A 26859-nucleotide genomic window follows, 5' to 3' on the forward strand; every position below is an offset into this window, starting at 1 on the left:
TTTGTGCGTCTGTCCTCCCAGGGGATTTGCAGGATCTTGCGGAGACATCGCTGGTGGTATTTCTCCAGCGACTTGAGTTGTCTACTGTACATGGTCCACGACTCTGAGCCATACAGGAGGGCAGGTATTACTATAGCCCTGTAGACCCTGAGCTTGGTGACAGTCTTGAGGGACCGGTCTTCAAACACTCTTTTCCTCAGGTGGCTAAAGGCTGCACTGGCGCACTGGAGACGGTGTTGGATCTCGTCATCAATGCCTGCTCTTGTTGATAGGAGGCTCCCGAGATAGGGAAAGTGGTCCACGTTGTCCAGGGCCACACCGTGGATCTTGATGTCTAGGGGGCAGTGCTGTGCGGCGAGGACAGGCTGGTGGAGGACCTTTGTCTTACTAATGTAGGCCCATGCTTTCATACACCTCGGTTATGTGTTGTATCAGAGACTGATACAACACATAATCGACAGATGTAATCATGATTATTATTATTCTTTACCTAAAGACGTACACCGTGACCGCAGGCTTTGAGTAAAACATTCCTGGTTATAGTGAAGGACCTCACATCTGCTGATAGTCATTCATGACTGTTACAAATCAAATTATATAGATACATAACTCTTGCGGATCCCACAAGTCATTCTATCATTTGCGGCATTGGTTGCCTTCACGCACCTCGTTGGTCGCCGACGAGACCAGCTCTGATATCTCGGTCCATATCCTCTGGTAGGCCTTTGGGGTGGGATTCCCACGCCCTTCCTGTGTCAAATCACCCCAGCGTAACTCGACCACCTGCAGGATGGAGGCATTTGCCTCGTCTGAGAACCTCCTGGCTCTTTTGCGGCCTCCGATGTGCTCTCCCACCTCACTGCTCTCTCCAGCGTCAGTCTCCACAGCACCTCCCTTCCCTCCATTATAGGCCAAATTCAGGCAAATATGTGGCTGGTAACAGCTAATTTTTGTTTGCCTACTTGCTGTGAAGTTCTAAAGTCTCCCTCCTTCCTCCCAAAGCAGCCACACCACACCTAGCCACGCCTTCAGTGCCTCTGAGCTCCCTCTCTCTCTCTCCTGCGCTTGTCATGGTGACCCTTGACCTCCAGAATCACGGGAATCGAGCGTTGCCATGCCGTTGCTAAAGACAGCCACACTTTATGGCAGAAGGTCAAAAAAAATGTACGCTACCACCCATTTGAGCTCGCTCACGGTAACGCCCATTTTCAAAAATATAAACTAGGTGTTTTGAGAATGGGCGAGAAGCCAGCGATCTAAAAACCCTTTTTTACCACCCACACTGGTAATAACGCCCATTTTGGGGTGATAAGCACAAAAGTGGAAGATCTAACCCAATAATTATCATTGCTTCCTTTTCATGTGATAAATGTTGGATTTTGCACTTTCTCACCTAGTTTCCTGGCATTCTCTGGCACTGTGTGCTATGTATTCATGCTGGAGGAATGCATTGTATGAGTTGGCTGCTGCAGTCACAGTGTGTGACAATTTGTTGAATGCATGGTATGAATACTGGGTATTTAGGAGCAAGGACCTATGATGAGAGACTTCAATGTGCTAGTATACATCGTAGAATTTGAGAAAATTGACTTGACGGCAGTCGAGTCACTTTACTTTTGGGACAAAGAACATGATGCCATATGATACCCAAAGGGTATTGCTTGATTACTGTGATAGCTATTTGGTTCTCTGATTCAGTCATCTGCCCTATTATTCAAGTACAAACGTTTTTACAGTTACCTGTTAGAGAGGTAATTCATCTACATCCAATACTATCAGGAGGTCCTTGGGGATGTAGAGGTTCCACTTTCAATCAAAGCCACCTCCTTTTCAGATGTCCTGTGCTGCTACGTATGATAGCTTCTTCCAACAGTGACATCCCTTTGTTTTCTAGTTTGGGAAGCAGCCCTTTCACGTCAGCCTCCGAGAAGTTAGATGCTTGCTTTTGCCTTCTGTTGCAGCAGACATTTTAATCCCTCTTGTAAGAGACTGCTGAGCACTTTAACTGCATGCAGCCGTTTAAATAAGGAATTTGTATCAAATTTTCGAAAACAATGCCCCATGGCGTATCTGGCCTCCTGGCCGGTCTCACATGCATTATTGAAATTATATGACCCTAGAATTTCTGACTGTTGTCCTCCTTGAAATTTGTCAGATGTAAGTTCCCACATCTGGTGATACGCATTTCCAGACCTATGAGTTTGATGGGATGGATGATGTTGTGCAAGCACAGCCACATGTGGAGAGTTCTTATGCATTTGTATCTACCATCTCTGTACCTTCTTCCACAGCTGTGTCTGACAGAAGATGAGAGGTTAGAATTATTTTCAGGGGAGCCAAGCTCACTTAAGACTTGCAGCAAAAGGAGCAACTAAGGTTTAGAAAACAAAAGCAGGGAGGTAATGTTAAATTTACATGGATGCTTGGTTAGATCATACTTGGAGCAATAAGTGCAGTGCTGGTCTCTACACTACAAAAATGATACTGAAACACTGGAGAAAATTCAGAGAAGATTTACAAGGATGTTACCAGAATTTGAGAGGATGCAACTATCAGGAAAGATTGGGCAGGTTAGAATGTTTTTCTCTGGAAAAGAAAAGACTAATGGGAAACCTGATTGGAGCCAGAACACCATACAGTAAAACATCAAGAGCACCATCATTTGAAAGACTCCTCAGGGACAGTTCAAAGAGTCATCAAAACACAACTTATCAAAATGTTCTCAGCTGTTTAACACTTTTCCTTTTGTCATTGTTACTTTTATTCCTTCTCCACCTTCAGATAACTTACAGCTCCCAGTATTCATCAGTGTCAAATCATATCACACCTCTTTGCCCTGTGTGACATTGCAAGTCTAAATCAGCTGATTCAGCCACTCTCCTCTAAATCGCTTGTGCTCTCTTAATCATCCAGTGCTACATGTACACTTAAACTATCTAATTCCCCAGGGTGATAGTATTTGAGCTGGTGCATGGGAGAGAGAATGTAAGTGACGCCTATGGTGCTCAAGGGAGAAAAGGGACAGTGGCTAATGTGTTTCCTTTCCTGCCCTTGTCAGATCTTTGAACTTTTTCTGCAGTCTGGTTTGCAGTCCTAGAGGTGAGAGATATGGCGCTCAATGTCACAGTCACCTTCCTCTATATGATGTATGAGACATTTTTCTGAGGCTTCCTCCCATGGGCACCCAGCAGTTTGCTTTGGCTGCATTTCATCCAGGAGGTCAGTCTCAGTAAAATTATGTGGTTTTCTTTTCTGTCTCCTTCCAATGACAAGCTCCATTCTTTGGGTGCCCCTGCCAGGTCCTGCACTAGAAAACATTCTTTAAAAGTGCCACAGAATCTCATATCAGCCCTCTATGGCATAACCTGACAGTTACCTCAGTCTTGCAATGTGTTCAGTTCTTACCAGCTGCTCCCTCAAATTCTGGAAATGTCAGGAATCCAATGGAGCCCCTGAGGAAATTTGAGCACATTTGTTTTCTAAAGATATCCATCTCTACCTCTTCACTATTTCTCTGAACCTCATCATCTAGAAGACTAAAAGCATCATTTTTGACCACCATAAAAACACAACTGTGCACCTTTGACACCAACTCCCTCACCCAAACTCCAATCTTGGCATTCTGTTTTGACCCAGAATTTAACATCAAACTGCATGTCTTGACTGTTACCAAGACCACTTCCACATCTGCCCATCTTCATCCCTACCTTGCTACCAACACTTCTATGCATGTCTTTGTCACTTTTCCAAAGTCCTCATTGCCAGCCTCCCAATCTCCACCCTCCAAATTGAATTCTGTCCCATCTGCACACTCACAATAAGCCATCTCACTCAGTGCCTACCACCAACCCCACCTTTACTGGCTTACACTGGCTCCCTGTCTTCCAATGGATTGAATTTAAAATCCTCCTCTACAAATCCCTGTACACATTTCTCTATGTTAAAGGTGCGTTATAAATGCATTGTTGTTGTATTAGTAGTTTCTTGTTTGTGTCTCCTTGTAATAACTACAATTTAAAACTTTTACAATTCATTGTAGACATGTTGGTGACCTGGGTAACATTGAAGCTAATGATGATGGTGTCGCTAAGTTCGAAATGCACGATCGACTTCTTCGTTTGGCAGGAAATTATTCAGTAATTGGACACACTTTGGTGGTAAATATTGTATCCTGTAGTCACAGTTTTTGAGTGCTAGACTGAACAAGAGGCTTACTGTAATTAAAATCAAAGGATAATATTTCACACTTTTGAGTTTCTCAATTTACTTTTTTTGCCGGGCTGGCTAGCCTGTGGGAGAAAAAGCCCTTGTTTGGATGAGGAAAAAAACACTTGGCTCATCAAGCTGCCTGTTCCACAGATAATGTACAATGTATCCCACCATGAGTTCTACATTACCTATCCCATACAGAAAGCTCTATGTAAATTCTTGCTGATCCTCATTGGGCACTTCTAGGATAGTTATCCATCTTCACAGTTGTTATCCATTTCTACTGTTCAGCTTGATGTTGCTGTCCACAGGCAATACACCCTTGGTCCCATCAGTGCAGAAACATATCCCAATAATTTTGAGTCCTGTTCTAAAGATTATCTAGCCCTATTTTGAAAGCAAAATGACGCATGAACAACTACTTTTGCTGACAGCCTATTGACGCCTAAGAATTTATTAGTCTATAGTTTTAATTTTTTTAAATATGTTCAAGGGATGTGGGCATCGCTGTTAAGGGCAACATTTATTGTCCATCCCGAATTGCTCTTGTGAAGGTGGTGGTGAGTTGCCTTCATAGAATCATAGAAGTTGACAGCACAGAAGGAGGCCATTTCGGCCCATCGTGTCCATGCCGGCCAACAAGAGGCTATCCAGCCTCTTTCCAGCTTTAGGTCTGTAACCCTGCAGGTTACAGCACTTCAGGTGCACATCCAAGTACTTTTTAAATGTGGTGAGGGTTTCTGCCTCTACCACCCTTTCAGGCAGAGAGTTCCAGGCCTCCACAATCCTCTGCGTGAAGAAATTTCCCCTCAAATCCCCTCCAAACCTTGTAAATTACTTTTTAATTACTTTAAATTTATGCCCCCTGGTTGTTGGCCCCTCTACTAAGGGAAATAGGTCCTTTCTATCCACTATGTAAGAACATAAGAAATAGGAACAGGAGAAGGCCATACGGCCCCTCGAACCTGCTCCGCCATGCAATAAGATCATGACTGATCTGATCATGGACTCAGCTCCACTTCCCTGCCCGCTCCCCATAACTCCTTATCCCCTTATCGTTTAAGAAACTCTCTATTTCTGACTTAAATTTATTCAATGTTCCAGCTTCCACAGCTCTCTGAGGCAGCGAATTCCACAGATTTACAACCCTCAGAGAAGAAATTTCTCCTCATCTCAGTTTTAAATGGGCGGCCCCTTATTCTAGTCTCCCCCATCAGTGGAAACATCCTCTCTGCATCCAACTTGTCAAGTCCCCTCATAATCTTATACGTTTTGATAAGATCACCTCTCATTCTTCTCAATTCCAATGAGTAGAGGCCCAACCTACTCAACCTTTCCTCATAAGTCAACCCTCCTCATCCCCGGAATCAACCTAGTGAACCTTCTCTGAACTGCCTCCAAAGCAAGTATTTCCTTTCGTAAATATGGAAACCAAAACTGCATGCAGTGTTCCAGGTGTGGCCTCACCAATACCCTGTATAGCTGTAGCAAGACTTCCCTGCTTTTATACTCCATCCCCTTTGCAATAAAGGCCAAGATACCATTGTCCTTCCTGATCACTTGCTGTACCTGCATACTATCCTTTTGGGTTTCATGCACAAGTACCGCTAAGCTCTTATCTACCTACTATGTAGGCTCCTCAATGAGGTCTCCCCTCAGCCTCCTCTGTTCCAAAGAAAACAAATCCAGCCTATCTAATCTGTCCTCATAGCTTAGATTCTCCGTTCCTGGCAACATCCTCGTAAATCTTCTCTGTACTCTCTCCAGTGCAGTCACGTCCTTCCTGCAATGCGGTGACCAGAACTGCACGCCTTCTTGAACCGTTGCAGTCCATGTGTTGTTTGTTATATAGTATTACATAGTTACATAGTATTTACAGCACAAAAGCAGGCTATTCGGCTTAACAGCCTTATTACTTGCGTCGCTACTTTTAGTGACATGTATCTGTACCCTCAGATCCGTCTGTTCCTCTACCCCATTTAGGCACTTATTTCCAAGGAATATGTGACCTCCTTATTTTTCCTACCAAAGTGTACACCTGACATTTGCCTATATTTAAGTTAATTTGCCAATTACATACCCGTTCTGTAAGTTTATGAATGTCTTGTATTTTGTCACAGGTTTCCTCTGTTAACTACCCCCAATTTTGTGTCATCTGCTAATTTTGAATTTGTACTTCTGATTCCCGAGTCCAGTTTATGTAAGTGGTAAACAACAGTTGTCCCAGTACCAATCCTTGTGGAATATCACTTCCCACCTTTTGCCAGTCTGAGTGAATACCTTTAACCCTTAATCTCTGTTTTGTAGCCAGCTTGCTATCCATTCTGCTACTTGTCCCCTGACTCCACATGTTGTGACCTTAGTCATGAGTCTACTATGCAGTATAGAACCTCTCTTATCCGGCACCCTTGGGACCTGGCCTGTGCCGGATAAGGGATTTTGCCGGACGAGGGGAGGTCACGTTAAATTGGATGGTACAGGTACTGAGCAAGGGGATAGCGGGGCTGGCTGGCTTAGGCCTGGGAATGCGGCAGATTATGGGGGTGGGTGGTGGATCGCGGGGTCAGGCCAACGATTGCGGGACTCGGCAGCGAGGAAGGACTTAAATTTGTTCATGTCGGAGTTCTGCGCATGCGCCACCCCGTGGCTGGGAATGGTGCCGGACGAGAGATGGTGCCGGATAAGGGCTTCCCTAAGGGAGATTCAACCTGTACCTTTATTGAAGGCCTTTTAGTAATCCACATATATTATGCCTACTGCATTACCCTTATCTATCCTGTTACTTCTCAAAACCCTTTATGTTGACAAGAACTCTGCTAAATGTTTGTCAGAGGGAACTGACAAAGCAGCTGCAAGCACTGAGCTTTTATTGAGATCAGACAATCTGAAATTTAAAGAAAATTGAAGCGTGACCGCAATTCTCCTCCAACGCGCCCACTTCTAGATTTAACTGAGGCGCATTTGGCTGCTCGTTGAAGTCGGTGCAATAATTAGCAAAGTGCATGTAGTGCACCTGAAACTCACCTTTACACTGGGGTGTTTCCCGAACCCCGGGAAACCCGTGCTAAAGGCGTTCAAACGAATATTAAAATTAAAAATCCCCTCATTTCCATTATGCAATTATGTTAAGTGTCAACCCACTTTGCTAATTATTGCACCGACTTCAATGAGCAGCCAAATGTCCCTCAGTTAAATCTAGAAGTGGCGCGTTGGAGGAGAATTACGGTCACGCTTCAATTTTCTTCAATTTTTACTAACCAACCGACTGATTCTGAGAGTTAAAATTCCCCCCCCCCGATTAGTTAATGCCTGTTTCTGTATTGCAACATTGTTTTGATTCTTAGGAAGAATGATGACTGTCTGGTAAGCTTCTTACATAATTGTAGCGTTAAAACAGAATAATACCACAAGTAACGATAGAGAGATGGCAAAAATATTAAATCATTATTTTGCTTCAGTATTTACCAGGGAGATAGAACAGTTGGATGTGACATTGAATGAGGAGATTAGTAATGAGATAAGTGCATTTAAAATTAAAAAAAGGGGATATATTAAATAATGCAATCAAACTCAGAGGATAAAACCCCTGGTCTGGATGGATTGCATCCACACATTTTAAAAGAATCCTAGGGAAGAGATAGCAGGGGCATTACTACACATATTTAATAATTCGTTAGAAAAAGGTGTACTGCCAGAGGATTGGTGGATAGCTAACGTAATACCTATCTTTAAGAAGGGATGGAACATGTCCAGGGAATTATAGACCGGTCAGCTTAACATCAGTGGTCGGAAAAATAATGGAATCCCTACTAAAGGAGAAAATAAAAGAACATCTAGGGCTGGACTTTCCACTGAAGATCGCAGGGCTATCGCCCAAATAGGCAGGCTATTGCCCATTTTACCTGAAAAGTGGAAAGTTGGGACGGGACATCGCCCAAAGTTCGGCAGCCCAACTTTCGGCACAGAAGAATTTTACATCGCCGAGGTGATCGCCCACCGCAACTTACGACCCATCGCCGGGCTGATCGCTCGCCGAGAAGATCGCTGGAGAAAAGCTGCTCCTACCTAGCACTCTTCACAGAACTCAGCACTACGGACACCATTTTGAATGTCGGAGGAAGTGAGGGGCTGCTTAAAGAAGGGGCTTATCAGGATAATTGTAATTTGTGAGTTATTTAAGGGCCTTATTTACTGACTGATCTGCTCAATTTATATTTATTGAGGACAAAGGGCATGTATAGCAATAGTTATGGGGTCTGTAACTTCTCTACCATTATTTGTAAATGCTCACATGCTGGAGTCTGAAGTTGGGTGTAGTGAAGAGCCCAATCAAAGAGGTGGCAGACTAATGTGGAGGAGGAGACCGTACACCTGATGAACTTACAGGGAAAAGCAATCATATCTGAACTTGTCTGATAACACGTGCCTTAGGAGGCTGCGCTTCCGAAAGGAGTTCATCGCTGAGATATGCCAGCTCATCAAGGGAGATCTGCAGCCTACTAGCACCATCAGGACCACACTGCTCGTTGAGGTAAAAGTTACTGCGGCACTATCCTTCTATGCATCGGGCTCCTTTCAGAATTCAACTGGCGACATCTGTGGTATCTCAGCACGCCACACATTGCTCCATTTGACAGATGACTAAAGCCCTTTATACACGCAGGATGGACTTTATAATATAGAAACATAGAAAATAGGTGCAGGAGTAGGCCATTTGCCCCTTCGAGCCTGCACCACCACTCAATAAGATCATGGCTGATCATTCACCTCAGTACCCCTTTCCTGCTTTCTCTCCATACCCCTTGATCCCCTTAGCCGTAAGGGCTATATCTAACTCTCTCTTGAATATATCTAACAACTGGTATCAACAACTCTCTGCGGTAGAGAATTCCAGAGATCACAATTCTCTGAGTGAAGAAGTTTCTTCTCATCTCAGTCCTAAATGGCTTACCCCTTATCCTTAGACTGTGACCCCTGGTTCTAGACTTCCCCAACATCGGGAACATTCTTCCTGCATCTAACCTGTAGAGTCCCGTCAGAATTTTATATGTTTCTATGAGATCCCCTCTCATCCTTCTAAACTCCAGTGAATACAGGCCCAGTCGATCCAGTCTCTCCTCATATGTCAGTCCTGCCATCCCGGAAATCAGTCTGGTGAACCTTCGCTGTACTCCCTCAATAGCAAGAATGTCCTTCCTCAGATTAGGAGACCAAAAACTGAACACAATATTCCAGGTGAGGCCTCACCAAGGCCCTGTACAACTGCAGTAAGACCTCACTGCTCCATTACTCAAATCCCCTAGCTATGAAGGCCAACATACCATTTGCCACCTTCACTGCTGTACCTGCATGCCAACTTTCAATAACTGATGTACCATAACACTCAGGTCTCGTTGCACCTCACCTTTTCCTAATCTGCCGCCATTCAGATAATATCCTGCCTTCATTTTTTTGCCACCAAAGTGGATAATCTCACATTTATCCACATACTGCATCTGCCATGCATTTGCCCACTCACCTAACCTGTCCAGGTCACCCTGAAGCCTCTTAGCATCCTCCTCACAGCTCACACCGCCACCCAGTTTAGTGTCATCTGCAAACTTGAAGATATTACACTCAATTCCTTCATCTAAATCATTGATGTATATTGTAACTAGCTGGGGTCCCAGCATTGAGCACTGTGGCACCCCACTAGTCACTGCCTGCCATTCTGAAAAGGACCCGTTTATCCCAACTCTCTGCTTCTGTCTGCCAACCAGTTCTCTATCCACATCAATACATTGCCCCCAGTACCATGTGCTTTAATTTTGCACATCAATCTCTTGTGTGGAACTTTGTCAAAAGCCTTTTAAAAATCCAAATACACCACATCCACTGGTTCTCCCTTATCCACTCTACTAGTTACATCCTCAAAAAATTCCAGAAGATTTGTCAAGCATGATTTCCCTTTCATAAATCCATGCTGACTTGGACCGATCCTGTCACTGCTTTCCAAATGCGCTGCTATTTCATCTTTAATAATAAGCTTCCCTATGACCAGGGAGGCACAGACCGGGAGGGTTTCTCGAGAATAGCAAACTTTCCCAAGGTGCAGGGAGTAATAGACTGTACGCACATTGCCCTGAGAGCCCCTTTACAGGATGCGGAGGTGTTTTGTAACCAAAAGGGATTTAGCTCGCTGAATGTGCAGCTCGTTGTCGACCACAACCAAATAACCATGACAGTAAATGCTAATTTTCCAGGCAGCAGCCATGATACGCACATCTTACGTGAGGTCACTATCTCTGACCATGAGGTCACTATCTCTGACCATAAGGTCACGGTTGGATGCTGGGGGGGGGGATAAAGGATATGGCCTTGCCAATTGGCTCATGACCCCCCTGCATAATCCGCAGACGGAAGCTGAGAAGCATTACAACGAAAGCCATATAGCTACACGCAATATCATCGAAAAGACAATTGGAGTGCTGAGGCAACGCTTCAGATGCCTGGACCACTCTGGAGGCAGCCTACAAAACCACCCTGACCAGGTCACTGAGTTTATTATAGTGTGCTGCATGTTGCATAACCGAGCTATAAGGAGAGGACAACAATTGCCAGATGGTACTGCCGATCCACCTCAGGAAAGAATGGAGGTGGAAGAGGCAGACGAGAAGGAGGTTGATGAGGACCTCAGGGAGGACAATCAGCCTGGCGATGAACCCGTGCCCCCCACCCAGCGCAAGACTGGAAAAACCCCGTGGGAGTTACGTGGCTGCAGAACTCTTGCGTCAGCAGCTCATAAATGAACGCTTTGCATGAACTTACATTGGTGACAATTACAGTTCCAGTTACGGAAAGACAACAGTTGCAGTTGCGCTACATTTCAGCCTGGCCTGGCCATTGTTTTCCAACTATTGTATTAGTTTTACCATACCTTACATTATTAGAAGGCACTGCACAGCAATTGTAAAATTCAATAACATTTTTCATTAATTTAACAATAATGGAATTAATTTTTTTGAACTGTAACTCCCACCCCCACCCCCGAACAATCACCCAACAATAAAACACAAGAAAAACAATAAAACACTCTCCTCCCTACCTGCAGCCATGTTTCCCTCCAGGTCCTTTACACGCCCCCCCCCCCACCCCGTGTCTTAACCCCCCGTTTGAGTCCCCGGGTAGTGGGACGAGGTGGACGCGCAGCAGACTTCCTGCTGTGGGCACGAGCGGCTCGGGGTGATGGAGGGGCAGACGTTCCTGTGGAAACAACTTCCGATCCAGAAGGAAGTTCTTCCTGCTGACTCGCATCTATGCTGATGGTTGGCGGGACGGCACCTTAGAGTGCAGTGCCATCTCCCGACACTATCGCATGTCACAAGGCATGGACGGCGGCGGTCTGCGCACGCATCTCCAGATCATCTGCTGCATTTCTGCCGATATGCGAGCGGACATCCGGGACATGTTCCCTGGTTAACACCAAACGCCTGGAGGAGGCCGCGACTTATAGCGACACACTCCATGCATATTCTGGTCAAGCTTTCAATCCGATCAGCTAGTGGAGGTGTGTGCTGACCTCGCTGACTTGACGTCCGTGGGGTTGGTGTGAGCACTAATAAATGCCTTAGCGTCACCGGCTGCAAGCCGCTTGGTCCTGCTGCTTCTGTCGAAGACGACGAAATGACCACAGGTACAACAGTAAGAGGGATGCAAGGGGCATCCTCCTCTGTTTCCACCTCCTCCTCAGGCTCGGGGTCTCATGTTCCTCCTCCTCATTACCCGTGGTGAGGAGCACCTCCAATGGTTCTGGTGCAGGGACAGGTGAAGGTTTGGCCTCCCTTTGCGCCTCTGGTGCTGGGCAACCTGCAAAACACAATTGAGCTTGTTAAAACAGCAAGGTACGCATGAATCTTGCGCTGTGCTGGCATACGTAGGAGGAGAAGCACTACTACAATAAATGTGACCGAGAGACGTTACAGATTAATGTATCATATGGCAGTACATCTATGTGGAATTCAGTGCCCCAGAGAGCTGTGGAGGCTGGATCAGTTGGAAATAGAATGATAAGGGAGTGAAGGTATATGGGGAGCGGACAGGGAAGGGGCCAGATGGCCTGCTCCTGCTCCTATTTCTTATGTTGTTAAACTGAGAGTAGCACAGAAGCTGCATGCATAACATGACATCATTCATATATTATAATTAAATGACGTTACATTACTTTTAATACTGCTTTACACATTACTCACATGATGCAAGGGAGGGTTCTGCAACTCCACAGGTGGTGGTCAAGCAACTGTGCTTTGCCACTGGTGCCGCTGCATGTTCCTCAAGGTCAGTTAGCTGCTGCAGCTGAGCAGGGCCTCCTCTGGTGCGCCTCTGCTCAGATCTGTTGTTAGATATCTTCCTCTGCAAACATGACAAGCATGGCATAAGCTAATTGACTAGGTACTATCATGGAAAGATAACAGTTTCCAACATTGTATGCTAATAGGGTTTGTATCCACAATTGATGCATGGTTATAACAATTGATGCATGGTTATGATCTAATGCTTGACACAAACATCTCTCTCGACTACAATCTCTATTGAAGGACCCCCGAAGTGGGTGGGGGGGGGGGGGGGGGGGTGGTGGGAATCAGGATAGCTGGTGAACTCGGCAATGACAGGAGCTCGTGTCCCAAAGTGTAAGTGACAGCAGCCGGAGAGACTGACACAGTCTAGGTAAAGGTGACCGGACACCTCAGTGCTCAGTCATGTCCATCCACCAACGTAACCCAAAGGGAAATGGAGCCAAAATTAGACTTAAAAAGGGCTACAAGCCCTATCCAGATCTTAGCAGGGATTATGTGTAAGAATAACCAGCTTAATTTCAATCCTTGAGATTTACATATTATGTGGATCATTACAATCTAAAATCTATTTCATACTTACTCTTACCGAAGCAACCAGGCTTGCCTCGTTGGATTCCGACGACACCACGTCGGCGATCTCGCTCCAAATATTTCTGTAGGTCCAGGGTGGAGTTTCCTATGCCCACCCCGGGTTAATTGGGCCCACCAGGAGTGCACCTGGACATGGGCCTCGATTGCCTCGTCGGAAAAGGGCATTGCCCTCCTCCTTCCCACCACCCCCCTCCATATTGCTTCTCGGCCTTTTGGCTAAGATCAAGTGTAGTATCTGTTCTTATCAGTTTAATATCCCCTATGGGGACATGATATTGAATTGATTTTTGGACAGGGAGCTGGATCAGGGGCATGCCCCGTCCACTCCATGCACCGACCTGGTATTGCAATATTTCCAGGAACGGTGCAACTTTGCCTCTTGGCCTTTTGGCCTAAGATCAAACACATTGGCGCAAAGTGATCTTTGGCGTTAGAGTTGATCTGGAACGAAATTGGATTTAAAAAATCATGCACACTAATATCTGAAGATGACCTGTTTTCTCTTTCTCTCCTCTGAGATTCTGCTTTCCTCTCCTCTCTCTCTCTCTCTCTTCCTTCCCCCTCCCTTTGCCTTCTGCGCATGCGTGGATGACCCCTGACCTCCCGATTCACGGGAAAACTTGCTTGCAAAACAAAACGCATGCGCAAAAGGCCGTTGCTAGAGAAGCCTTGCCTTCCACATCGCTGAGGCCCATTTTGCATCGCTAAAACCCATTTCCTATCGCGCCCCCCCCCCCCCCCCAAAAAAAGCCGAAAGTAGCGATCCTAAAAATGGCTGATCTTCCAACGATCCTGAAGGCTGAAACATTGCTAAGACTGAAACATCGCCCACTTTTTGGGCCCTAGCGATCTGAGTGGAAAGTCCAGTCCCTAGAAACCAAAAATATAATAACGAATAATCCTATGGATTTCAAAAAGGATAGTCCTGCTTGATCAATCTCATTTAATTTTTTGAAGAGGTTACAGAGAGAGTAGACAATGGTAATGCAGTAGATGTAATTTATCTAGATTTTCAAAAGGCCTTCGATAAGGTACCCCATAATAGCCTGGTGAACAAGGTCGGTGAATGCGGAGTACGGGGACAAGGGGACAGAATGGATAGCTAGCTGGCTTCACAGCAGAGAATAGGGGTAAAAGGTAACTATTCACAGTGGCAGAAGGTGGCTGTCATGTTCTACAAGGATCAATGCTGGGACCACTGTTGTTCACAATTTATATTAATGATTTAATCTTTGGAACCAAAAATGCAATTTCTAAATTTGGGGATAACACTAAATTGGGGGCAATAGTTAATACTGAGGAGGACTGCAACAAATTACAGGAGGACATTAATAAACTTGCATAATGGACATATAATTAGCAAATGAAGTTCAACACAGATAAATGTGAGGCATTACATTTTGGTAGAAAGAATAGGAGCTCACATTATTTGGAGGGTGAAAGTCTAGGTGGGGTCGAGAAACAAATAGATCTCAGTACAAATACACAAAGTTGCGACACATGTTTATCAAGGCTGTAGAAAAAGCAAACCAAGCACTAGGGTTTATTTCTAGAGGTATAGAATTGAAAAGTAGGGAAGTTATGCTAAACCTGAATTGAACCTTGGTTAGACCACACTTAGAGGACTGCTTACAGTTCTGGTCGCCATATTATAAAATGGATATACAGGCACTGAAGAGGGTGCAGAGAAGATTTACACAGATGATACCAGAAATGCGAGGGTATACACACCAGGAAAGGATGAACAGGCTGGGACTCTTTTCTCTTGAAAAAATGATGCTGAGAGGTGACCTAAGAGAGGTCTTTAAAATTAGGAAAGGTTTTGATAGAGTAGAGACAGAGAGAATGTTTCCACTTGTGGGGAAGAGCATAATTAGAGGCCATCAATATAAGATAGTCACCAAGAAATCCAATAGGAAATTCAGAAGAAAATTCTTTATCCAGAGAGTGGTGAGAATGTGGAACACACTACCACAGGGAGTGATTGAAACGAATAGTGTAGATGCATTTAAGGAGAGGCTAGACAAGCATATGAGGGAGAAGGGAATAGAGGGTTATGCTGAAAGATTTAGATGAGGAAAGACTGGAAGAGGCATAAGTGGAGCATAAAAGCCGGCATGGACTGGGTGGGCTGTACGGACTGTTTCTGTGCCGTATATTTTATGTAAAAGGCATGGGGGTCAAAACCCTCTGTTTTGTCGAGATAGGGGCATAATGTGGGCACACCTCAATTTTAACTGTCAGAATTTAGGGCAAGGTTCACGCCCTGTCTTCATTCTACTAATATTTCTCGATTGAGGGGAAGGCACCATTTATTTCGATCCACTCCTTCTCTTGAATGGTAAATGATGTTTCAATTCCTCTCATTTCCACCCCCTTAGATAGCAATCCTGTCAATGTAACTTACGAGTAGATAAAATAGGACTAGCCTTGTTATGAGCAGATTCACAGAAGTGTTCCATTTAAAAATGCTTACTACCTCGACAATGTTTTCCCATACCTGAGGTTTGCTTGTGTATTTCAGGATTTTCTTTTGCTTTGGGAAGCTAGTGAGTGCACTTCAAATTGCCAAAGAGGACGGAGCCGAAATTGCCTTCTGCCCTGTTTGGGGTGGATAATTAGAATTAGTTGGTGAATTAACACCCCAATCGATGGGGTGGGGAATAGAGGGAAATTGCCCTCTTCTGAAAAATCATTGGGGCGGCAGAGGGCGAAAGAGAGTTGGGAGCAGGGTGCAAGGCAGGCAGTGTCATCAGTGCCATGCTGAGCACCATCCCACCTCTTCACTTAAAGGGGATGCTGCGAGGCCTAATTGATGCCCACTGGACCAGCCTGGCCGAACCCATGGCCACCATTGTCGGGCCGATTGCAGAGTCGGCCAACAATGAAAATAAAATGGCGGTTGTGGTGCTGCGCCCTCCCCTTTAAGGGTGGACGTGCTGCCCAGACACTGGCAGGTTCCCACCGTGCAAAGCTGTCGGGGGCACCGACAAGCAGCTGATCGATTATTTGAGGGCAATGTCGCTTCCGGGCGGGGACCAGGCGGTGCATGCTCTAATGACGTCACTACCGGCATTCGCACAGGAGCGGGCGGATGTCTTCTCCGCCTCAAACAAAAAGAGGGCAATGTCCTGATCATCAGAGAGTCCGCCCTGGCTGGGCGGGTACTCATTCACACCCCGTTACCGCCTGTAACCGCTCTTAAAAGAGGGGCAGTTTTGGCCCCGAGGACTCTTCGCTCGCCAGGACATTTTCTATTCCATCCATGGGGAAGGATACCATAGATCAGCATCGGGTCTCCCTATGTGTATTCCCTTTTTTGCAATCTTAATAGAGGAGGAAGAGAACACAAGAAAACAAAGCAGAATGAGGCGTTATCAAAACAGGATGAGGTCAACTGGCCATTATACCCCTCCTCCTCCACCGCCAACCCCCTCACAAGTTTTTAGGCCCCAAAGATCTTATGAGGAGCTGTGTCTGTGCTGACCTGTATTAACAAAAGAAGCCCTGGATAAACGACACTACTTTCTGGATGATGACCTGCAGCTCAGATCAAGTAACTGAACTACTCTGCCTGTTGTTGTCAAATTAGTACAGCTGTCACCTTTAATGCTGCTGACTCCTCCTAAGCTGGAACCAAGCACTTCTGCAACTTCAGCCAGGATGCTGTCTGGGCCTGAATGTGACGGGTCACCAATACCATTTTCAGGAGAGCTAGGGAATTTATGTATTTTGAATAACTCCTAGGTAATAGTGGAGGAGTTGAGAGCGATGGCGTAGAGATGGATGTCAGCGTACATGTCGAAGCTTACCTCAGGTCTGCGGATATTGTTGCCAGGGGGCACCATGTAGTTGAGGAAGAGAAGGAAGCCAAAGATAGATCTTTGGGGGACTCCAGACCAGAGTTAGTGTTGTGTTGGAAAGTTATACCTACTGCTTTGGTTACAAAATAACAGGTAAAAGTAGAACTAGGCAACAGCAGGCCACCAAGCTGGACGATGGCGGAGAGAGAGGGAGAAGGAAGATGTTGACCTTGTCACAAGCTGCAGAGAAGATGAAGGGGATATTGAACCATTGCAGTCATAGAAAATATTGTTTATAACTTTAGTGTGGGTGGGGCAGAAACCTAATTGGAGAGATTCAAATGGAGTTTTGGGAGCTATGGGTATGGATTTGGGAGTGGGTAATAGGGCAGGATGGTCATAGTCGAACAAAAGGTATTGATCTCCTTCCAGTTCCTCATCATCTTTATCTCCCACCCCCACTCCCCTGTTGTGCTGCACCAGTAGAAAAATAGGAAATGAGGAAAAAATGGATGTATGGTACCCAGAGAGGATGACAGAGATAGCTCTATGGCATCTGGGTTCTTTGAAGTGTAGGTACTACTTTGAGCCCTGCAGCTGAAACTGGCCAACTACCCACCCCTCCCTCGTTGACTGCCACTGTGGCTTGCCTCCCCATCAGCTCAATAGCCTCTATTTCAAATGTAGCAAACTATCTAAATGTGTAATCACTTCACATTCTGTGCCAATTTCACCTGGCACAATATTAACAGCATTCAATGAAGGCAAGCATCCAAAGGATATCTCTTGGGTAGCAGTAGGCAGCTGAAATAACAGGAATAACAAATAATAGAAGGACTTTGTAAATGAGATGTTGAAGTTATAAAGGGCCACATTTTACAAGGGCTTGTAAGCGAAATTAAAACACTAGTTTCAGGTGGTACAGTTAGAGAACCATTAAACCACAATGCATTGTGAATGAAGATGTCATTTCATTTAAGAAATGAGGATTATCAGTGGAGGGGACTCTTACCCTATTCTCTTATCTTGCCAGTCCTCATCAGGTCATCAAACTTTTTTTGACACAGGTCTGTTATGGTGTGAGAGAAGTTGCACTGCTACCTTCCTCCACGTGGATCATTGGTGACTTTTCTTGTAAGCCCAGCAGGCGGTTGCTTCTCTAAATGTGCATCAGTAAAATTCTGGGTACATTTCCTTATTCTGCCCTCTGCTTGCCTGAACCTTTCCTTTGGATCCTTGAGTGCCTGATGTTGATATCATGAAGTTTTGAGAAAACCCAATGTTATGTATGCAACACCTTGTAACCAGCATTCTACCGCCACCAGAGGGCGCATCTGTTGGCGTCCCAAGGGATCCCAGCATCCCTGGGAAGCACTGCATATAAGCAGGCCTCCCATGCAGCACTCTGGAGTCAGAATAAAGAGACTAAGTTCACACTTACTCAAGTCTACAGTACTTAGTCACATTGCTTTATTAGAGACATAACAACTGGCGACGAGTAATAGATAACGAACCATTATGTGAAAATACAGAGAACTGTTGATATCCTGGAGAAATTTTCAGAAGGTGACGATTGGGAAACCTTCATGGGGCGACTCGACCAATACTTCATGGCCAACGGGCTGGAAGGGAATGAGAATGCTGCCAAACGAAGGGTGATCCTCCTCACTGTCTGCGGGGCAACAACCTATGGTCTCATGAAGAATCTTCTTGCTCCGGTGAAACCAGCAACCAAATCGTATGAAGAACTGTGTACACTGGCCCGAGAACACCTAAATCCGAAGGAGAGCATTCTGATGGCAAGATATCGATTTTATACATGTCAACAGTCTGAAAGCCAGGAAGTGGTGAGCTACATCGCTGAACTAAGGCACCTTGCAGGACATTGCGAATTCGATGGATTTCTGGAGCAAATGCTAAGAGACTTTTTTGTGCTTGGCATTGGCCATGAGGTTATCCTTCGCAAACTATTGACTGTTGATACACCGAACCTGAGCAAAGCCATAGCGCTAGCCCGGGCATTTATGTCCAACAGCGATAACACCAAACAAATTTCGCAGCATAAAGATGCATTGGCAAATACTGTACACAAAGTAATGTCGTTTTCGGGCAGGAATGCATATGGCAGAACGTACATCCCTGCAGCTGCACGACCTCAGATGACTCGGAGTCCGCCATCAAGTGTGAATGCGAGGCAATTAACACCTTGTTGGTGCTGCTTCAAACACTATGCATGCAAAAGCTGTGGAACAATGGGACACTTCCAGCGAATGAACAGATGAGCTGCAAACTGCAAAGTACCACGGTGCAGAGGAAGACCGATCCATGGCGGATCAAACTGAACTAGAGACTCGAACCAAGGAGGAAGAAGTGTACGGAGTACACATCTTCACCACGAAATGTCCACCGATCATGTTAAAAGTTGAACTGAACGGAATTCCAGTATCCATGGAATTGGACACGAGTCGGTCTATCATGAACAAAAAGGCCTTCTAGATCTGTGGTGCAACAAGGCACAAAGGCCCAAGCTGACCCCTATTCATACCAAGCTGAGAACTTACACTAAAGAGCTAATCCCTGTATTTGGCAGTGCAGCAGTAAACGTCTCCTATGAAGGAGCGTTGTACGAACTACCACTATGGATTGTACCAGGAGATGGCCCCACACTGTTCAGCAGAAGCTGGCTGGGAAAAATCCGCTGGAACTGGGATGACATCCGAGCACTTTCGTCCATCGACTACACCTCATGTGCCCAGGTTTTGAGAAAGTTCCCGTCGTTGTTTGAGCCAGGCATCGGAAATTTCTCTAGGGCGAAGGTGCAGATCCACTTGATTCTTGGTACACGACCCATCCACCACAAGGCATGTGCGGTGCCATACATGATGCAAGAGAAAGTGGAGATCGAACTGGACAGGCTGCAACGAGAGGGCGTCATCGCCCCGGTTGATTTCAACGAGTGGGCCAGTCCGATTGTTCAGGTTCTCAAGGGCATTAACACGGTCAGAATTTGTGGGACTATAAAGTAACGATTAACCGTTTTTACTGGAGGACCAGTACTCGCTACCCAAGGCAGATGACCTATTTGTAACGCTGGCAGGAGGGAAGACATTCACCAAGTTGGACCTGACCTCAGCCTACATGATGCAGGAGCTGCCGGAATCTTCGAAAGGCCTCACCTGCATCAACACGCACAAAGGTCTGCTCATCTACAATGGATTCCCATCGGCCGCGGCTATTTTTCAAAGGAACATGGCGAGTCTGCTAAAGTCAGTTCTGCGCACCGTGGATTTCCAGGACGACATATTGATCACAGGTCGGGACACCATCAAACACTTGCAGAACCTGGAAGAGATTCTAAGTCGGCTAGATCGTGAGGGACTCAGGTTGAAACGCTCAAAGTGTATTTTCCTGGCGTCAGAGGTCGAGTTCTTAGGGAGAAGAATCGCGGCAGATGGGATCAGACCCACCGACATCAAGAAGGAGCCCATCAAGAATGCGCCGAGATCACAGAACATGACGGAGCTGCAGTTGTTCCTGGGATTCCTCAATTATTTTGGTAATTTCCTACCCGGGTTCAGCACCTTGCTAGAAACTCTACACGTTTTGCTACGCAAGGGAGATGACTGGGTATGGGGGAAATCACAAGAGACTGCTTTTGAGAAAGTCAGAAATCTGTTACGTTCCAACAAACTGCTTGTTCTCTATGACACATGTAAATGTTTAGTGCTAGCTTGCGATGCGTCTTCGTATGGGGTCGGGTTTGTGCTACAACAAGCAAACGAATCGGGAACATTGCAACCGGTCGCTTATGCATCCAGGAGTTTGCCCAAGGCCGAAAGGGCCTACAGCATGATCGAAAAAAAAGCTCTGGCATGTAATTACGGGGTGAAAAAAATGCACCAGTATCTGTTTGGGCTTAAGTTCGAGTTAGAAACTGACCATAAGCTGCTCATATCGCTATTCTCAGAGTGCAAAGGTATTAATACCAATGCCTCTGCTCGCATCCAAAGATGGGCGCTCACGCTGTCTGCATATAACGATGTAATTCGCCACAGGCCAGGCACCGAGAACTGCGCTGATGCTCTTAGTCGGCTACTATTGCCCATCACTGGGGTGGAAATGGCATCGCCTGCAGACTTGCTCTTGGTGATGGATGCATTTGAAAACGAAAAGTCACCCGTTCCAGCCAGCCAGATCAGGACCTGGACCAGCCAGGATCCTTTACTGTCTCTTGTAAAAAAAAAACTGTGTCTTCCAGCATCCCAGCGGAGATGCATGAAGGGATCAAGCTATTCCAGCGCGCAAAGACGAAATGTCCATACAAGCGGACTGTCTTTTGTGGCGTAATCGCGTGGTTTTGCCTAAGAAAGGTGGGGAAACGCTCATACGCACCTACATAGTATCCACCCAGGCATAGTAATGATGAAAGGTATAGCCAGATCCCATGTGTGATGGCCCGACATTGACTCAGATTTGGAGTCTTGTGTGCGCCAATGCAACATTTGCTCTCAACTGAGCAATGCACCCAGGGAGGCACCGCTAAGTTTGTGGTCATGGCCCTCCAAACCGTGGTCTAGGATCCATGTTGATTTCACTGGCCCGTTTCTAGGCAAAATGTTTTTGGTTGTTGTGGATGCTTATTCAAAATGGATTGAGTGTGTAATAATGTCTGTAAGCACGTCCACTGCCATCATCGAAAGCCTACCAGCCATGTTTGCCATGCACGGCCTGCTTGATGTCCTTGTCAGCGACAATGGGCCATGCTTCACCAGCACTGAATTCAAGGAATTCATGACCCGCAATGGGATCAAGCACGTCACATCTGTTCCGTTCAAGCCCGTATCTAACGGCCAGGCAGAACTGGAAGTCCAAACCATCAAGCAAAGCTTGAAATGCGTGTCGGAAGGCTCCCTCCAGACCCGCCTGTCCCAAGTCCTGCTCAGCTACCGCACTCGACCCCACTTGCTCACCGGGGTTCCCCCTGCCTAACAGCTCATTAAAACGGCACTCAAAACAAGGCTCTCTCTAGTCCACCCTGATCTCCATGACCATGTCGCGGGCAGGCGGCATCAACAAAGCATGTACCATGATCGCGCAAATTTGTCACGCGATATTGAAGTCAATGACCCTGTATTTGTACTCAACTATGGACATGGTCCCAAATGGCTTGCTGGCACTGTCATAGCCAAAGAAGGGAGTAGGGTGTTTGAGGTCAAACTTGCAAATGGACTAACTTGCAGAAAGCATTTGGACGAAACCAAACTGCGATTCACAGACAGCCACAAGCAACCTGAAGAGCACACCACCAACTTTGACCCTCCGATACACACACAAGTGGCAACCGACATCACGGTTGACCATGAAGCTGAACCCATCATCCCCAGCAGCCCAGCAAGGCCAGCTGCGCAGCAGCCCAGTGAAGGCCCAACCAACTCACCTGCACATGTGTTTGTACTGAGATGATCGACTAGGGAGCGGAAAACCCCAGATCGTCTCACCCTGTAAATAAGTGTATGATTGATTTTTGGGGGCGGAGTGATGTTATTTATGCAACACCTTGTAACCAGCATTGTACCGCCACTAGAGGGCGCATCTGTTGGAGTCCCAAGAGATCCCAGCATCCCTTGGGAACACTGCCTATAAGCAGGCCTCCCATGCTGTGCCAGCACTTTAGAGTCAGAATAAAGAGACAAAGGTCACACTTACTCAAGTCTACAGTACACAGTCACATTGCTTTATTAGAGACATAACACCCAAGGAATCCCTTGGCAAGAAATCACTGGAGTTGAACATTCCTCTCAAAAATGGTGGAGACAACACAGCAGCTGTTGTGGCTCCAGGAAGATGCTGCCACCTTAAGATGCTACAAGCTTTTAAATCCTGCAACAATAAGTTAACTTCCTCCTCCCAACCTTCCATAGCAGTTTACATGGGAATACTGCTGCTGCCTTATCCTTCAATATTGTAATAAGCTGATTCTGGCTGAGTCAGTGGTGCACATCATTAGCATCATAAACAATTCTGCAGATTTTTTTGGGCCCATATGTGTAATCTCTTAAAGGAACAGATATTCCACCTTCCTTTTCTTTGGGTTCTGTATTGTGTTTATGAAAAGAGAAATAATAGTAATGATTAGGGGAAAAAAATTGGATTTATATAACACCTTTCACGACCACCGGGCATCTCAAAGCGCTTTACAGCCAATGAAGTACTTTTGGAGTGTAGTCACTATTATAATGTAAAAATGTGGCAGCCAATTTGCGCACAAGCAAACTACCACAAACAGTAATGTGATAATTACCAGATAATCTGTTTTTTTGTTATGTTGATTGAGGGATAAATATTGGCCAGGACACTGGGGATAACTCCCCTGCTCTTCTTCGAAATAGTGCCATGGGATCTTTTGCATCCACCTGAGAATGCAGACAGGGCCTTGGTTTAACGTCTCATCTGAAAGATGGCACCTCCGACGGTGCAATGCTCCCTCAGTACTGCATTGGAGTGTTAGCCTAGATTTATTTTTGTGCTCAACTCCCTTGAATGGGACTTGACTCAGCCGAGTGTGCTACCCACTGAGCCACAGCTGACAATTGAATAGAATCCCAATGAACCAAACTCCTTCCCTTTCACTCCCATTCAATAGAATTCCAATGAACCAAACACCTTCCCATTCACTTCCAATGCACAGGTATCCTATGAACACAAGAACACGAGACATAGGAACAGGAGTAAGCCATTTGACCCCTCGAGACTGCTGATCTGGTCATGGACTCAGTTCTGCTCCACATAACCCTTTCTTCCCTTATCGCTCAAAAATCTGTCTATCTCTGCCTTAAATATATTCAATGACCCAGCCTCTCTGGGGCAGTGAATTCCACAGATTTATAACCCTCAGAGAAAAAATTCCTCTTCATCTCAGTTTTAAATGGGCGGCCTCTTATTCTAAGACTATGCCCCCGAGTTTTAGTTTCCCCCATGAGTGGAAATATACTCACTGCATCCATCTTGTCCAACCCTCTAATTATCTTGTATGTTTCGATAAGATCATCTCTCATTCTTCTGAACTCCAATGAGTATAGACTCAACCTATCTTTATACGTCAACCCCCTCATCTCCAGAATCAATCTAGTGAACTTTCTGTGAACAGCCTCCAATGCAAGTATATCCTTTCTTAAATACAGAGACGAAAACTGAATGCAGTACTCCAGGTGTAGCTTCACCAATACTCTGTACAGTTGTAGCAGGACTTCTTTGCTTTTATACTCTATCCCCCTTGCAATAAAGGCCAACATTCCATTTGCCTTCCAGATTACTTGCTGTACCTGCATACTAAATCTTTGTGTTTCATGCACAAGGACCCCCAGGTTCCTCTATACAGAAGCACTTTGCAATATTTCTCCATTTAAATTATAATCTTATTTTCTATTTTTTCTGCCAAACTGGGTAACCTCACATTTTCCTACATTATACTCCAACTGCCAAATTTTTTCCCGCTCACTTAGCCTGTCTTTATCCCTTTGCAGATTTTTTGTGTTCTCCTCACAATTTGCTTTCCAATCCATCTTTATGTCATCAACAAACTTGGTTACATTACACTCGGTCCCTTCATCCAAGTCATTAATATAGATTGTAAATAGTTAAAGCCCCAGCACCGATCCCTGCGGCACCCCACTAGTTACTGTTTGCCAATTTCAAAATGACCTGTTTATCCCAACTCATTGTTTTCTATTAGTTAGCCAATCCTCAATCCATGCTAATATATTACCTCCAACCCGGTGAACTTTTATCTTGTGCAGTAATCTTTTATGCGGCACCTTATTGAATGCCTTCTGGAAATCCAAATACATCACATCCACTGGTTCCCCTTTATCCACCCTGCTCGTTACATCCTCGAACAACTCCAGCAAATTTGTCAAACATGATTTCCCTTTCATAAAGCCATGCTGATTCTGCTTGATTGAATTAATGCTTTTCCAAATGTCCTGTTACTGCTTCCTTAATAATGGACGCCAGCATTTTCCCAACGACAGATGTTAGGCTAACCGGTCTATAGTTTCCTGCTTTCTGTCTGCCTCCCTTTTTAAACAGGGACGTTACATTTGCAGTTTTCCAATCCGCTGGGATCTCCCCAGAATCCAGGGAATTTTGGTAGATTACAACCAATGCATCCACTATCTCTGTAGCCACTTCTTTAAGGACCCTAGGATGCAAGCCATTAGGTTCAGGGGACTTGTCCGCTTTTAATCCCTTTAGTGTACCGAGTACTACTTCTTTAGTGACTGCATTAAGTTACTCCCTCCCTATAGCCCCTTGATTATCCCCTACTGGGATGTTTTTAGTGTCTTCTACTGTGAAGACTGATACAAAATATTTGTTCAAAGTCTCTGCTATTTCCCTGTTCCCCATTATTAATTCCCCAGTCTCTCCTCTAGGGGATCAATATTTACTTTAGCCACTCTTCCTTTTCATGTACCTGTAAAAATTCTTACTCTCTGTATTTATATTTTGTGCTAGTTTACTTTCATAATCTATCTTCCCTCTATTATTTTTTTAGTCGTTCTTTGCTGGCTTTTAAAAGTTTCCCAATCCTCTGGCCTCCCACTAGTCTTGGCCACATTGTATGCTCTTGTTTTCAATTTGATACCATCCCTTGTTTCCTTAGTTAGCCACAGATGGTTATCCCTTCTCTTACAGCCTTTCCTTCCCATGGGGATATCTTTTTGTTGAGAGTTATGAAATATCTCCTTAAATGTCTGCCACTGCTCATCAACCGTCCCACTCTGTAATCCATATTCCCAGTCCACTTTAGCCAACTCTGCCTTCATACATTTGTAGTCTCCTTTATTTAAGCTTATGGACCTATGAACCAAACCCTTCCCATTCACTCCCATTGCACAGAATTCCAATGGACCAAACCCCTTCCCATTCACTTCCTTTGTAAAACATTCCAATGGATCAAACTCTATTGGGAGAAAATCTCCTTATTACAGGTGGGACAAAGCTTCTACTGCTACTCATAGCTTCTATTTGTTACCTATTTAAGCCAGAGCACCAAAAGTTTTGGGAATATTTTGATTTTTCCAATAGGAGAATTAAATTGCCATGAAACTCTGATGATGAATAAAACACTTTGTGAATTAAAAATGTGTTAAGAATTGAGAGAATATTTATTTTCACTCCAGTAACTATTTGAAAACTTTGTGGTATTACTATTTGAAGTTACAGATATCAACTCTTTTTCTTTCCCAAAGGTTACTGAGAATGAAGATGACCTGGGTAAAGGTGAAAATGACGAGAGCCTTATAGGAGGAAATGCTGGAAAAGGTTTAGCCTGGGGTATAATTGGAATAGCTAACAAAGAAATTAAAAAGTAGCTCAAAATCAAATGAGTAGTACTAAATAATAAAATTAAGTATGCTGTCCTATGTGAGCGTACAACAATTGCCTAAGAGTTGCGTAGTTTGATATAGTAGTAGAAAATAGCCGTTGTAAAAATTCAGTTTATTTTGCAAATCTCTACTCTTCACAGTAAAATACTACGTCAAAATTGTAACTTTTATAATGTTATTGTTTCCATCTTATACTGTCAAATATACATATTATTTAATCTTAAACCAATGTTACATGTATTATTTTCATTATTTATGCTATAGTTATGTGACCATCATATACTTGTCAACTCTAGTTGGAAATGAAAAACAATGCCTAAGACTTTCTAGAGCATTTAACTTGCCTTAATAGGGTTTAACCAAATTTAAACAATTATCTATGCCCCTCTTGATATGTTAAATTCCTTATAAAAATGAAAATGCTCACATCCCCATACACATTTGTAATAATTTGTAAAGACTTTTGGCCAGTTTGAGAATTATTAAAAGGAAGGCTAAGTAAAGGCAAAAAGTAAAACTTGCCATTTCACTACA

At 44.8% G+C, this 26859-nt stretch overlaps 1 protein-coding gene and 1 pseudogene across 2 annotated transcripts in view; both read left to right on the top strand.

The window, feature by feature from the left end:
* The window catches only part of LOC139276005 (superoxide dismutase [Cu-Zn]-like), a 174706-nt gene extending 148156 nt beyond the window's left edge, over positions 1-26550 (top strand). For both annotated transcript variants that reach the window (XM_070893326.1, XM_070893327.1), the window contains 2 exons: positions 4040-4157; positions 26188-26550. In XM_070893326.1, coding sequence (XP_070749427.1) covers positions 4040-4157; positions 26188-26310 — 241 coding nt within the window. In that variant the 3' untranslated portion in view covers positions 26311-26550. The remainder of the gene's footprint in view (positions 1-4039; positions 4158-26187) is intronic.
* On the top strand, positions 13330-13508 carry LOC139276634 (U2 spliceosomal RNA; annotated as a pseudogene).
* Positions 26551-26859: the final 309 nt, after the last annotated feature.

This window comes from Pristiophorus japonicus, chromosome 11, assembly GCF_044704955.1.
Source record: "Pristiophorus japonicus isolate sPriJap1 chromosome 11, sPriJap1.hap1, whole genome shotgun sequence".
Lineage (NCBI taxonomy): Eukaryota > Metazoa > Chordata > Chondrichthyes > Pristiophoridae > Pristiophorus > Pristiophorus japonicus.